Source organism: Syngnathus acus, chromosome 3, assembly GCF_901709675.1.
Source record: "Syngnathus acus chromosome 3, fSynAcu1.2, whole genome shotgun sequence".
Classification (NCBI taxonomy): Eukaryota; Metazoa; Chordata; class Actinopteri; order Syngnathiformes; family Syngnathidae; genus Syngnathus; species Syngnathus acus.
In genome coordinates this window covers 6,179,214-6,192,392 of record NC_051089.1, presented here as the reverse complement: position 1 = coordinate 6,192,392, position 13,179 = coordinate 6,179,214, and the positions used below count along the sequence as shown (strand labels likewise).

General features: G+C 42.3%; 2 protein-coding genes and 1 long non-coding RNA gene across 5 annotated transcripts in view; 1 reads left to right on the top strand and 2 right to left on the bottom strand.

Moving 5' to 3' along the window:
- The window catches only part of bcl2l10 (BCL2 like 10), a 3,218-nt gene extending 1,509 nt beyond the window's left edge, over positions 1 to 1,709 (bottom strand). Inside the window, exons 1-2 of the mRNA XM_037247768.1 lie at positions 1,615 to 1,709; positions 127 to 606 (exon numbers count right to left, since the gene is read on the bottom strand). Of these exons, the coding sequence (XP_037103663.1) occupies positions 127 to 603 (477 nt within the window). The 5' untranslated portion in view covers positions 604 to 606; positions 1,615 to 1,709. The remainder of the gene's footprint in view (positions 1 to 126; positions 607 to 1,614) is intronic.
- Positions 473 to 7,359, top strand: LOC119120674. 3 transcript variants are annotated; one of them, XR_005097562.1, is made up of 6 exons: positions 473 to 608; positions 3,356 to 3,525; positions 3,584 to 3,641; positions 4,291 to 4,329; positions 4,561 to 4,691; positions 4,809 to 5,106. It is a non-coding gene; the product is annotated as an uncharacterized LOC119120674 (long non-coding RNA). The 3 variants fall into 3 exon arrangements; XR_005097563.1 differs by lacking the exons at positions 4,291 to 4,329; positions 4,809 to 5,106 and adding an exon at positions 7,308 to 7,359; XR_005097561.1 differs by lacking the exon at positions 4,291 to 4,329.
- Positions 2,040 to 13,179, bottom strand: LOC119120670 (guanine nucleotide-binding protein subunit beta-5b-like). Its single transcript, XM_037247767.1, has 13 exons — positions 13,087 to 13,179; positions 12,249 to 12,400; positions 11,911 to 12,022; positions 11,420 to 11,556; positions 6,622 to 6,663; positions 5,904 to 5,980; positions 5,466 to 5,598; positions 4,556 to 4,699; positions 4,389 to 4,480; positions 4,035 to 4,083; positions 3,590 to 3,686; positions 3,349 to 3,515; positions 2,040 to 3,158 (listed from the first exon to the last, which is right to left on the bottom strand). The coding sequence occupies exons 2-13, from the start codon at positions 12,372 to 12,374 to the stop codon at positions 3,147 to 3,149; spliced, it is 1,188 nt and encodes a 395-aa protein (XP_037103662.1). The 5' UTR covers positions 12,375 to 12,400; positions 13,087 to 13,179; the 3' UTR covers positions 2,040 to 3,146.

Sequence of the window (13,179 nt, the reverse complement as noted above, 5' to 3'; positions counted from 1 at the left end):
GCAAAGTAAACGTGAGGCAGATAAAAACATGTTTGTTTGTAAAATGTAACAAAGTGTGGTTAACTTGTGTTTGTGATGATGTTGACAGAGTAACAGCAGCACTTCAAGATAAAAGGCAGGACCAACCCAGCCGTTGTTCTCCAGCATCCACTCCTTCTTTTCCTCGCCTAGGAAGTCGGCGACGGTCTCCGCCAGTTTCCTGCAGGTTTGCGGCCACTCGTTGAGGTCCAGCCCCAACTTGGTAGCGGCGGTGGTTCCTTTCTCCTCCTGCTCACTGTGCTCCCAAAGCATCCTGGCCAGCACCCCCGTGAAGGCAAAGAGGGACACCACCCTCCCCCAGTTCAAGAGTCCGTCGCTCACCATCTCCTGCATCACCGCCCTGAGGCCGGAGCACATGTCCGGTCCGCACTGCCTGATGAAGTTCTGGGCCAGGCTCCGGAGAGACGCTTCATTGAGCGACTCAGCCAGCCGGCCCACACGTCTCATGGTGGCGGCAGTCTCGCTGGGAGGAGGAGGAGCCTCGCCGGGGTCCGCCGTGCGGCACAGGCCTATGTAGTCCTCGGCTAGGGCCAGGCTCTCTTTCCACAGCCCGCACGACGACATGTTCTGTAAGTGCACACACAACAATCCCATTCATTTACAACACGACCACTGAAGGTGGGACAGTGTGAACATTTCATATGAGCAAAATTATTCATATTAGTCCTTCTGCTTGTCATGTAATGTCTTGGCATTAGAATTCAGGTTACGGCGTTGTAAACCGGAAAATCTCCTGTCAGGTGTACCACATCAAAACTTCAAGATAAAATCTTTTGAAAGTGACTGATGGGAAAGTTTTTCGTTTTCCCCAAAATGAGAAGCTATAAAAAGATATACTGTAACAGATCATTTCGTTATACAATTGCATTGTAAAATGACAATATAGGGCATTCTATAAAAAAAATCCACTGAGCCCTGCTTCACTTGTTTTCACACAGTTTTTAAAAGTTGTGTAACATTGATAGCGAAAGCGTTTGGCGTGCACTCTGACCTACGTTACGAACGTCCTGGGTTACGTCGCCACTGTCGGAAAAAGAACCAAGTTACGCTATCGTAACCTAAGTCATGTGTGACTAGGCATCACAGCCTCGAGATAAAAGCAATTAAACACGATTTAAATGGTTATTTTTGGAAAACAGTTTGAACTTCATCAGAAGAAAATGTGCACGTAACACGGACAGCGTCTAGAGGTACGTCAAACGGCTCGCGAGCGATAAACGGCTTTTGAATGCTTGAAGCCGGGTGAAAAATGTGACTTGAATACGACACCTTTCACCACGCGACTTCTTTACAAAACCTAACCGAATAAAACAAAACCTAGTTTCCCCGGTTAAACCAAGGTTAGCGCCGGTGAACTTGCCGGCGAGCAACAATGTTAGCTGGCCGTTGATGTTACCAGAGCAATGGAGGACACAAAGGACCTAATTCAAATTCACTCCGCTGGCTCTTAAAAAACTCAGGCAAGCTGAAGCGCCTCCATACATTGTCACCGTATTAATTCAGTATAACACACAAAATACCATTGTAGGTATCGTGACATAGAAAGTAAAATACAAATAAAATGAAAGCACTTACCCTCCCAGCGATGATTAGACGGCTCTACTGTGCAGTGCAAGAAGCCGGCGGATCGGCGGAAGGAGACGTTGGAGGCGTGCGTGTGTGCGATGGCTTATGTATAACTCCGCCCGTGCAGGTCATTGCCGTGGTTATATAGGAAAAAGAAATGAAAGGTTGCAAGATCCTTTGTTACGTCAGTCTATTGTTTTTCTGATTAAATCCCTAACCCTAGTTTGAAACCCTAATCCTAGTTTGAATCCCTAGTGTGAAACCCTAACCCTAATTTGAAACCCTAACCCTAGTTTTAAATCCTAGTTTGAAACCCTAACCCTAGTTTTCAATCCTAGTTTGAAACCCTGACCCTAATTTGAAACCCCATCAAAGACTTCAAACACATGATAAAACATAAAACATAAAAGATAGAAAAACACACTGAAACTGAATTGTGAAAAGGTTTTGCTTGCTTTAATGAGGTTCTGAAGCATGTTTCAACTCACAAAACAAAAATGAGAAAAAATACATGACAAAAATAGAAACTTTTTTGTCCTACATCAGATGATTTAACAATTATTTTAGGTGATTAAACAGGTTTTCTGTAGCATGAATGACATGATCAACCATTTCATCACTGTAATCTCAATAGATGCAGTTGTGGGTGATAAAATCACATCAGAATCTGAAATACACGTGTTGTTAATTTATGCCATGTAGAAGTGCATATTACATTCTACATTTGAGATTGATACTTGATCAAACCATAGTTATTTCTTTGTGGTTTCCAAATTCATTGACAATGATGGTGTCCAAAACAGTGTACACAATGTGATTTGCATGACTTCTCAGCATGAGGAAGTGTGAAAGAACAACACAACATGTTTGTCCTGCTGGAGTCAAACCGTCAGAAAGTTTGATACATCTGCTGTTATTTATCTTCTATAGCTTCTCACTTATCTCTCCCGAACACCAGGTACTTTCCCACCTTTCAAATGCTGAGAAATAGTGAGTCAAACACTGATGAAATGGAGATTTTCAGTAACTTTGGTATTTTTTTAAGAAGTACAAAAATAGTCCAACGATTCTCTCAAGACCTTTAAACCTGTGCCGTAATCAATTCAAGACGTGTCGCTGTCAAAATGGTCAATATCAGGTCTTGTGGTGCTTGACTCCAACAAACAACACATTGAATTAAACAGTGGAAAAAGTACAGTGCTTGAATTAGAATACATACAATTAAAGACAAACTGCTTTCCTTCCAATTTTATACTCATGATTATACAGTATATTGTTTTGTATATATACAAAGCACATGCAGAGCAACCTGTGTTGAAAACGAGTCACCTTACTTGACTTTAACATGATTAGTTGTCAGTGACATCAGTTATTCAGAAAATATACCACCACTTAGTGTTCAAAGAAACTCCCTACGTTTATAATGTTTTTTTTTTAAATTTATTCACTGATGATTTTTTATTTGTTTGCCTTTTGGTCTTTGTTCTTGTTTCTTCTGCTGAAGGTAACTATTGTCAATTCCAGATGCTCGTTGGTAGAATCTAGGCCCAAATCTGCATTAGAAAAAAGTGAAGATTAACAATAGTAACATAATGCTTGGCTAACACAATCATTTAACCCCCTCTCAAAAATATGTATAGCAGGTGGAAGAAATGTGTGAAAAGTTGCAGAACCAAATAATGATGTGTATTTTGCTTTTTCCTGTCGTGTGTGTGTGTGCGTGCTGGTGTGTGTGCTTTTCACCCGTAAGGTGTTATCCCAAGAGGCGGAGCAGAGCGCCGTGCCGTCCGGGGACAATCGAACTCTGCTGACACGGTTCTCGTGACCGTACATTGTGGAAATACGATTTCCCTTCAGGACATCCCACACATTTATGGTGTAGTCGTTGTAGCCGGCGAAGAGCAGGCGACCTGAAAGGAAGTGTGACCGAGACTAAAATAGTCACAAACTTTTTTAAAAAGGAAACTTTTTGTTTCAGATTTACCACTGAGGGAAAAGTCCACGGTAGATGCCCCAAAGATGATGCTGTCTTTCTGGTAAATGGCCACTTCGCGATCAGCACGTAAATCGTAGAAGCGACACTGAAACCAGCATGACATACACTGTGTTAGCTTTTTAATATCTTGCGGACAAACAGGGGAAATTTAAAAAAAAAAATCTACAAACCCCTGTGCAAATTGATATTTAAAAAAAAACAACAACAAAAAAACATAAATGATAGGTCACCCTAATGGTCCTTTTTATTTTCAATGTAGCGCAACAGGAGATGTAAACTAATATGGTGACAGATGAATGAGGATGTTTCACTTTCCTTCCTCTTAATGACAATGATGAGAAGTTGAGAACTTTCCCCAAACATGAGCGAGGTTTCGCACACACACACGCATTAGACCTCATCGTGCGTTCATAACACGGAGGATGTGACTCACCGTGGCGTCGTCAGAGGCAGACGCAAACGCGTCTCCGCTGGGGTAGTACCTGAACACACAAGAGTAGGTGGATGCAGATTACGATTAAAGTTAAGCCACCATCGTTGTCATCGATACCAGTGCAGACTCGATACGACACCAAAATTCCAATACCAAAGTCATTGATTATTTTCCAATCATCTACTAGTGGCTCAATGTTACTGTTACCACAGTGGATTATTCTTACTCAAATTTAAAAGGCTTCTTTTCTTTTTAGGTTCAATCTCACAAGGAATAAGACGACTTTGTCAACATGGTTGAAGAAAATCATGCTGAAAATTGATCTTATGATTTTATTTAGTGTGCTGCACTCACTTGACACAGTTGATGTCAGACTCGTGGTTCTCAAAGGACTGGATGTTCTGACCGGAGCGCATGTCCCACACGTTGGCTTTCTTATCACAGCCCTTGATAACATGCACAGTACACCATGTCAGTCGATATTGTCATGTAAGAATAATACGAATAATCTGCTCTCTTACGCCAGACACAAAAGTGTTCCCGGTCTCGGAGGGGGCGAGGTCCAGTGACAAGATGTCGGCGGTGTGACCGTGGAAGCTCTGCAGTAGCTGTCCGCCCTCCACGTCCCACAGAGCACACGTGCCATCGCCACTGCTAGTAAGGAGCTAGAATACACACACACACAAACAAACCATTGAAGACCACTGCACGTAAGTTGATTTTAATATTAAAAAGTTTTTTTTTTATTTGGTCCATTTTGCATTCATGCTAAAGTGACAACATGAACAGCTTGTGTGATGAAGACCAGACGATGAGCACTTAGGAGACAAACGCCTCCATCAGCGGTCCCGGCGGATTAGAGAATTCCCGCCGGGTGACCAATCCAGACGCACTTCCTGTTTAGTGTCCACGGCAAAGCTCCGGTTTCAGTGCGAACGCGTCGCAATTATCAGTAAGCCACAATTAGCGACACGACAGCAGATGGGAGCCGCGCTGATCCGACATGAGAGCTTCATGGTGGAGTATGGGTGTGTGAAAATAAAAATGGAACACATCACGCGGAGTACTAAAATGAATAGATGCTTTCTGAATTTCCGCCTGGAGCTCTACTTAGCAGGATAAAGACTGTCCTCGTGTGCGTGCGTGGCCTCAAGGCACAATGTTCCACTCTGTCTTAGATAAAAGCCACTCAAGTTCTAAAAATACTGACAAGTGGTGACCCCTTTGTCTCCTCCCACTAACCTCACCCCCACCCTCCACGCTTTCTTATTTTTGCCCCTACGGCCTCCTCTGTCGTCAATCAAAGCGTGCGATCTAATAATATGTCCATTTTGTCTTGAACAATAATCGCTTCAACTTCGGCTTCGATGAATATAAAGTCCGCTACTTTGGCTTTCAAAATCAACTGCTTCTGTTGAAAATGGCGCTCACCTGCATGTCGGAGTTGGTGAAGGTGCAGCCTGACACATAGTTGGTGTGCATGGCTACGGACTTCTTCTTGCTCACCGGGTTCTCGTTCGGGTCCATCGAAAGCGGAAACACACAACATTTGTTGTCCAGACCTCTGCGGGACCGTAAACACAACATGATGAGAAAAACAGGGTTAAAGTCAGATTAGGGTTTCGAAGCAGCGGCGGGCCTTGAGATGACAGATTAAGAGACCATCATCGTTCCATTTCGGGTTTTGAACCATGATTAGGGATTCAAACGAGAGTTTACAATGAGGATTATTGATTGTGATCAAGGTTTGAATATAAGGTTACGGTTTCTATCATGGGATTAGAATGAAATCATGGTTGAGGGTTTCGAGGAAAGGGTTGTGGTTCCAAACCAGGGCGACAAATGAAGGTTTTCAAGATGGATACACACCCACATGCCACCGCACAACCTGAGGGTGCGTACGCACACGCCATCACCCACGTGCACGGCAGGCTCATGGCATGCTCCTGCAAAGAAAATAAAAATACCCACAGACTCGATGATCTTTTTGGTATGACGTTACAGAGAAAAGATGGCAGTGCAGACTATTTAGGAGGATTATGTTATGTTCATGTGGTTCTCTAAGTGCACATGTGATCTTTTCATGTGCTAGTGGAAGTTGTCATGTGAAGAAAGAACAGTGTGTCAGGTTCTATTGGGCCAGCAGAACCTGTTTTTAAATTATTTAATTCTAAACATGTGACTCATTTCATTTCTCAGCTACATATTGTACATGAGGGTAACTTATGGAATGTATTTATTTTATTTATCAATAATTTCCACAAGTGCCACTGTTTTTAAATATACAGGAAAAATTACATAAAAATTATTTTAAAATTTAAAATGTCTTGATAGTGACTGGTTAAAAAACTAAAGACCCGATTAAGTGATACGATTTGAAAAAGTCACATGAAAAGTTTTGAAAGGTAAAAACAATCCGACCTATGGCAATGGAAAACTAAATTAAAAAAAAATATTTTTATATGTTTAAACTTAAAATTATTGGTGAGAAACTTTTAACAAACTGAATGAAGAAAAATAATTTCAAGTGAATATGCACAAGAGTCACAACCTCATTAAAATCAAAGGTATGTTATTAAATTCTTACCTTATTGAGAGTAAATGCATCCCACACAATCACTTTTCCATCCTACATAACAAAGAAACTCAAATGTTAATATCCAAACACATTCATGTACTAAAGCAGTGGTCAGAAATATTTTCGCGGACCGGCCATTATATAAATAAATAATTCATTTATAAAAATAAATAATACATTTGTAATAAATATATAAATACGATTAAATAAAAATGATACGACTGGTATAAAAACAAGTATAAACGACACTTTTTAAAAATGATTTATTAACCCTAACCCTAGGCTTTTGTGAGGTGTATGATTTTATGGGGCAGCACACGAGCAACTGTGTTGCAAATTTTTCCATGATAAAAAATGATCAGCCTCATTGGGATTTAAACTCGGGTCAATGGGGTGAGTGTCCAGAGAACAAACCACTGCACTATGGAACACGCTCTGTTGCCGCTGGGAAATTACGTATATGATTTAATGGAGCACTTCCTAAAGTGATTCATTCTTTTTTCAGTTCATATGACTTCAACCAGTAGGTGTCGGTAATGCCGATTGAAGCTGGTGCCACCTCGCCGTAAAACAAAACGAAGAAGAAAATGACGTCACTTCCCGTTCACGAACGAGTCGTGAATTGCATTTCCCGTTCGACAACTGAATGGATCTGTGAGTGAACGAATCTGTGAGTGAGTGATTCGCATTTCCAGTTCATCGCGAGAACGGATCAGTGAGGGAACGAAACCTGACTTTCCCGTTCGCGAACGAGTTCATGGGTGAACTGCCTTCCTTCCCCCCGTGCATCAACGGACCAGTCAGTGAAAGTGTTGCGTCTCCTGGCGTGAACTGTCAGCCAGAACGAAAGAAAGAACCACTCACTGAAACACCACTTCTTTTATGCGCGTTTCTAACGGCTAATTTTATTGCATGAAGGGATGCGCCGTTATGCAACAACGGGGAGATTATGCTTCTCTTTGGGTAATCTTGATTTTATAACACTTAAAGTAGTTTTTAAATAACGTGTATGCATATATACGCCTAAATATTGTTATCCAATATATCTATTGCAATTTCACATTGGATTGCTGGTTTGAAATTTACTTTTATGATTATTATTAATATATTATTATTTTATTATTATTATTTTAATAAACATTAAAACCTGTTAAAACTTGTCTGGTGTTTTATTCTTTGTTTTTATTTTTTTGGGCATGAAAACAAAAATCTGACATTTGGTTAACTGCTTTATATGACAATATGTATGTGTTTTACGTTTTTTTTTCAATAAACATTTATGGTAAAACTTGTCTGGTGTTTTATTCCTTGTTTTTAGATTTTTTTGTTCAACCTTTTATTCAAACACATTCGGTATAATAACACCATCAACTACAATCCAACAAATACAAAATCAAAACATCAATGTAGGCATAAGGTGTGACGGCTCGCAAAGCAGTCTGTCACTCGTGAATCTTCGCGAACGAACCTGAAAATGGCGGTGTACGTAATAGTGTCCGAATTACGTCACAGATCAAACAGCCAATCAGAAAGTGGGGGTGAGGGCGGGTGTGGCACTTTTCACTTTCAGTTAAGCTTTGGCCATGATTATTCCCTAATGAACTGGCCTGTTATTAGGTACACCTGAAAATGGCGGTGTACCTAATGGAGTGTCCGAGTGATGTCACAGATCAACCAGCCAATCAGAAAGTGGAGGTGAGGGCGGGTGTGGCACTTTTCACTTAACCCAGGGGTGTTGACCTCCAGTCCTCGAGGGGCCGCGTTCCAATATGTTTTCCAAGTTACCCTCGTTAAGTGCACCTGCGTGAAAAGTTTTAGCCACTTTCACGTTCTGCAGGAGCTAAAAGTTTTCACGCAGGTGCACTTAACGAGGGAATCACACGGACACTCCATTAGGTACACCGCCATTTTCAAGTGTACCTAATAACAGGCCACTTTATTGGGGAAATATCATGGTCAAAGGTCACAGTTGTCAAGCTCTAGTCCTCGGGGGCCGCGTTCCAACATGTTTTCCAAGAGACCCTCGTTAAGCGCACCTGCGTGAAAAGTTTTTGGTCACTTTCACGTTCCGCAGGAGCTAAAACTTTTCACGCAGGTGCACTTAACGAGGGAATCACACAGACACTCCATTAGGTACACCGCCATTTTCAAGTGTACCTATAACAGTGTCCGAATGATGTCACAGATCAACCAGCCAATCAGAAAGTGGGGGTGAGGGCGGGTGTGGCACTTTTCACTTAACCCAGGGGTGTCGACCTCCAGTCCTCGAGGGGCCGCGTTCCAATATGTTTTCCAAGTTACCCTCGTTAAGTGCACCTGCGTGAAAAGTTTTAGCCACTTTCACGTTCTGCAGGAGCTAAAACTTTTCACGCAGGTGCACTTAACGAGGAAATCACACGGACACTCCATTAGGTACACCGCCATTTTCAAGTGTACCTAATAACAGGCCACTTTATTGGGGAAATATCATGGTCAAAGGTCACAGTTGTCAAGCTCTAGTCCTCGGGGCCGCGTTCCAACATGTTTTCCAAGTGACCCTCGTTAAGCGCACCTGCGTGAAAAGTTTTAGCCACTTTCACGTTCTGCAGGAGCTAAAACTTTTCACGCAGGTGCACTTAACGAGGGAATCACACGGACACTCCATTAGGTACACCGCCATTTTCAGTGTACCTAATAACAGGCCACTTTATTAGGGAAATATCATGGTCAAAGGTCACAGTTGTCAAGCTCTAGTCCTCGGGGCCGCGTTCCAACATGTTTTCCAAGTGACCCTCGTTAAGCGCACCTGCGTGAAAAGTTTTAGCCACTTTCACGTTCTGCAGGAGCTAAAACTTTTCACGCAGGTGCACTTAACGAGGGAATCACACGGACACTCCATTAGGTACACCGCCATTTTCAGTGTACCTAATAACAGGCCACTTTATTAGGGAAATATCATGGTCAAAGGTCACAGTTGTCAAGCTCTAGTCCTCGGGGCCGCGTTCCAACATGTTTTCCAAGTGACCCTCGTTAAGCGCACCTGCGTGAAAAGTTTTAGCCACTTTCACGTTCTGCAGGAGCTAAAACTTTTCACGCAGGTGCACTTAACGAGGGAATCACACGGACACTCCATTAGGTACACCGCCATTTTCAGTGTACCTAATAACAGGCCACTTTATTAGGGAAATATCATGGTCAAAGGTCACAGTTGTCAAGCTCTAGTCCTCGGGGCCGCGTTCCAACATGTTTTCCAAGTGACCCTCGTTAAGCGCACCTGCGTGAAAAGTTTTAGCCACTTTCACGTTCTGCAGGAGCTAAAACTTTTCACGCAGGTGCACTTAACGAGGGAATCACACGGACACTCCATTAGGTACACCGCCATTTTCAAGTGTACCTATAACAGTGTCCGAATGATGTCACAGATCAACCAGCCAATCAGAAAGTGGGGGTGAGGGCGGGTGTGGCACTTTTCACTTTCATTTAAGGTTTGACCATGATTTTTCCGTAATGAGGTGGCCTGTTATTAGGACCACCTGAAAATGGCGGTGTACCTAATGGAGTGTCAGAGTGACGTCACAGATCAAACAGCCAATAAGAAAGTGAGGATGAGGGCGGGTGTGCTAATTTTTTCATGATAAAATGTTTTTCAAGCCTCACCGGGACTTGAACTCGGATCGCTGGGATGAGAGTCCGGAGGACTAACCTCTACACTACGGAACACTTACGACTAACGTATGGACATTACGTATATGCTTTTATGGAGCAGCTCTCAAGCGAATAGATCAGTGGTCGGTCCCCAACCTTTTCTGCGCCACGGACCGGTGACGTGTCAGAAATAGTGTTGGATCCTGAGTGTACGATTCGTTCAAAAGAACGAATCTTTTCAGTGAACGAGAGTGAATGGGGCAGCACCCGAGCGGCAAATTTTTCCATTATAAAATATTTGCGATTTCACCGGGATTTGAACTCGGGCCGTTGAAGTAGTAGTCCAGAGCGCTAACCACCACACTATGCAACCCTCGCTGTCGATGTATGGCAATTACGTATATGGTTTAATGCAGTGTTTTTCAACCGGGGTGCCGCAGCAGGTAGCGATTTGCCTCGTGCTTGCAGACGAGAAAATTGGTGACGCATGGATGCAGCGGCAGGTATATGGGATGCCCATGCAGGTAGCATTGACAGCGACGTTGTCATTGTGGATAGCGAGGCGAGTTGATAGTGACAGTGATGGAGAAGTTTTTGAAGAGAAAAAATGCTGACATTGTACTCAGCACACACTAGTGTGCCGTGAGAGACGTTCAGCTGTGCCGTGGGATTGTCCAATATTAATTACGGAGCGCATTGTAAACAGGATCGCCAAACCACTGGTCAGTTCGCACAAGGCCCGGTCAGCCACTTGCTAATCGTGCATGCGTGGAGAATCGGAGAATCTTGAGATTTCATATTGTGTCGGTTGGATTGTATTGCATCGGCACATATTCAGTTTATGTGTGTGTTGCTGTGTGCTTTTGCTAACAGTGACAGACACTATGACTGTTGTGGTGCGTTTGTGGTCCAGTGGAGAGCATGCAGTTCAACCGGAGAACCTGGATTGGTTATTTTTCACATACATAAAATAAACAGTCAAGTCGAGACACCTCGACTGTGATAGCCACTCAGCTGCTGTCAGAACAGCAGAGCGTCTTTAAAAGTGACTTTGTTCTTATTGTTGCAATATTTATAGACCTAGTCTTAAACAGTAAACAAAATCACGTTGATTCTTTTATTTGAATCACAATCACTTTAAATAGTTTATTTATTGTAATAGTTTATACGTGTGTGCGTATACCTGTGATGAGCTGACCATGCGCCGCTTGTCTTTGCACCAGTCCATGCACAACACTTTATTGTTATGACCCTTGAGCACACGTCTGGTCTTGATGGAAAGAGACGACACCGTCTCCACCTTCTCTGCCAACTTGCTTACTGCACGCAAACGCGAATGCAGATATATAATAATTTATACATTGCTATTTATCTTTTTTTAAAGTAAATAATAATGTTTAAATTATGGATTATTTCCTCATTTTAGCAGTAATTTAGAAAACGGATGGATTAATTACTACATTTTTTTAATTGTAAATAACATTATTTTACTTTTTTGAGAGAGTCTTTAAAAAAAAAAATCAAACCTACAGAATACTACAATATTCAGTGGATGTAAGTTTAAGTGCAAATCCATTACAGGAGCTGTATAAAAATAATTGAGCTTCAAGAGGGTCTGTTAATCAAAACAAATAGGACAATTGCATGAATGTTTTGAAATTTTTGCTGACTTACACTCGACGTCATTGAGCTTGTTCCTCTCTTCGTCCAATTTCTTTTTCAAATTGGCACTTTCCCTCTTGAGCGAGGCCAGACTTTCCCCCGCCTGGAGCCCCTGACACGCCATCTTCGCACATCCAATCACCACAGACAGAATTTCAATGTCGGGATTGAAGAAGAGACGCGAAAAGCATACTTGTGGTTTGACTGAGCGGCACAGCATCGAGACAAGAGCGCTCGTGCACAGGTCCAGCTCGGCTTGCATGAACGTGAAATTCTAACCTCAAGTGCGCCCTCTTCTGGCCACCTGTGTCACTGGCTACACTGTGTGCGGCTGTCCGTGACTTGATTACCTTCTCCACGCAGAGGGAGCAGTAGTTGATGGCCTCGGTCTTGATGTAGATGTTCATGAGGGGGCTTGCCTTGTCGCAACTCTCGCACGGCCCAAAGGTGACCGCCACGAATGTCTGGTCACACATGGCTGCACTTGGGATCACGCACACGTCTGCGGCACGCAAACACACAACCAACACGCGACAGTCGATGACAACTTGGTATTTTGATTGCAACACCATGAAAGCACATCTTGTGTGTGTGTGTGTGTGGGGGGGGGGGGGGGGGGGGGGGGGGGGGGGGGTAATCTAGTCAAGCTTGATCCTTCTCTAGAAAAGCGGTACTGCTATTCCGAGAGCAACAAACAGGAAAAAAAAAAAAGACTTGCTACATTAAATAAATACAATTATTCTATCAGATAAAGCTCATTATTCAAAATACAAAAAAAAACGTTTTTGTATTAAGGCACTGATACTGTGCAATAAACTGATTACTATTTATCCTCAATAGGAAAAATGTGATAAAATACCAAATTAATTCATACAATACACACATTGATATTACATTGAAATACATGTGATTAAAAAAGTGCAAATTTAGAGAGAAATAAGTATTCCTGATATAAAAATTGATTTAAAAAAAACGAAATGAGATCAATGATATGGGGGAAAAATACATACTTTCATACAACCTACAGCAACAAGCAACCACACACATTTATCCTTTAGTACCCAGCATTGTATGCATGAACTCATACTAATTAGACATTTATTAGTATAAACATGCAACAATACAATATTCCAAATGCCCTCTGAGTGGTTTATAATAAATAGCAATGATAAGAGACTGGATCCTTACCTTAGAGAATATTTTTGGGGGTATGTACGTGTGTGTACGCCAAGCAGGTATTTTCTTGTCCTGGTGGAAGTGAGTTGAGTTTTGCACTGAAGA

Excerpts from the sequence above, each read along its gene's own strand:
- LOC119120670 (XM_037247767.1), bottom strand. The coding sequence starts at position 12,374 with ATGTGTGACCAGACATTCGTGGCGGTCACCTTTGGGCCGTGCGAGAGT. Across the intron at positions 11,557-11,910 it reads CAAGCTCAATGACGTCGAGT|TAAGCAAGTTGGCAGAGAAG; the intron begins GTAAGTCAGCAA and ends GTTTGCGTGCAG. Across the intron at positions 4,700-5,465 it reads TCACCAACTCCGACATGCAG|CTCCTTACTAGCAGTGGCGA; the intron begins GTGAGCGCCATT and ends TGTGTATTCTAG.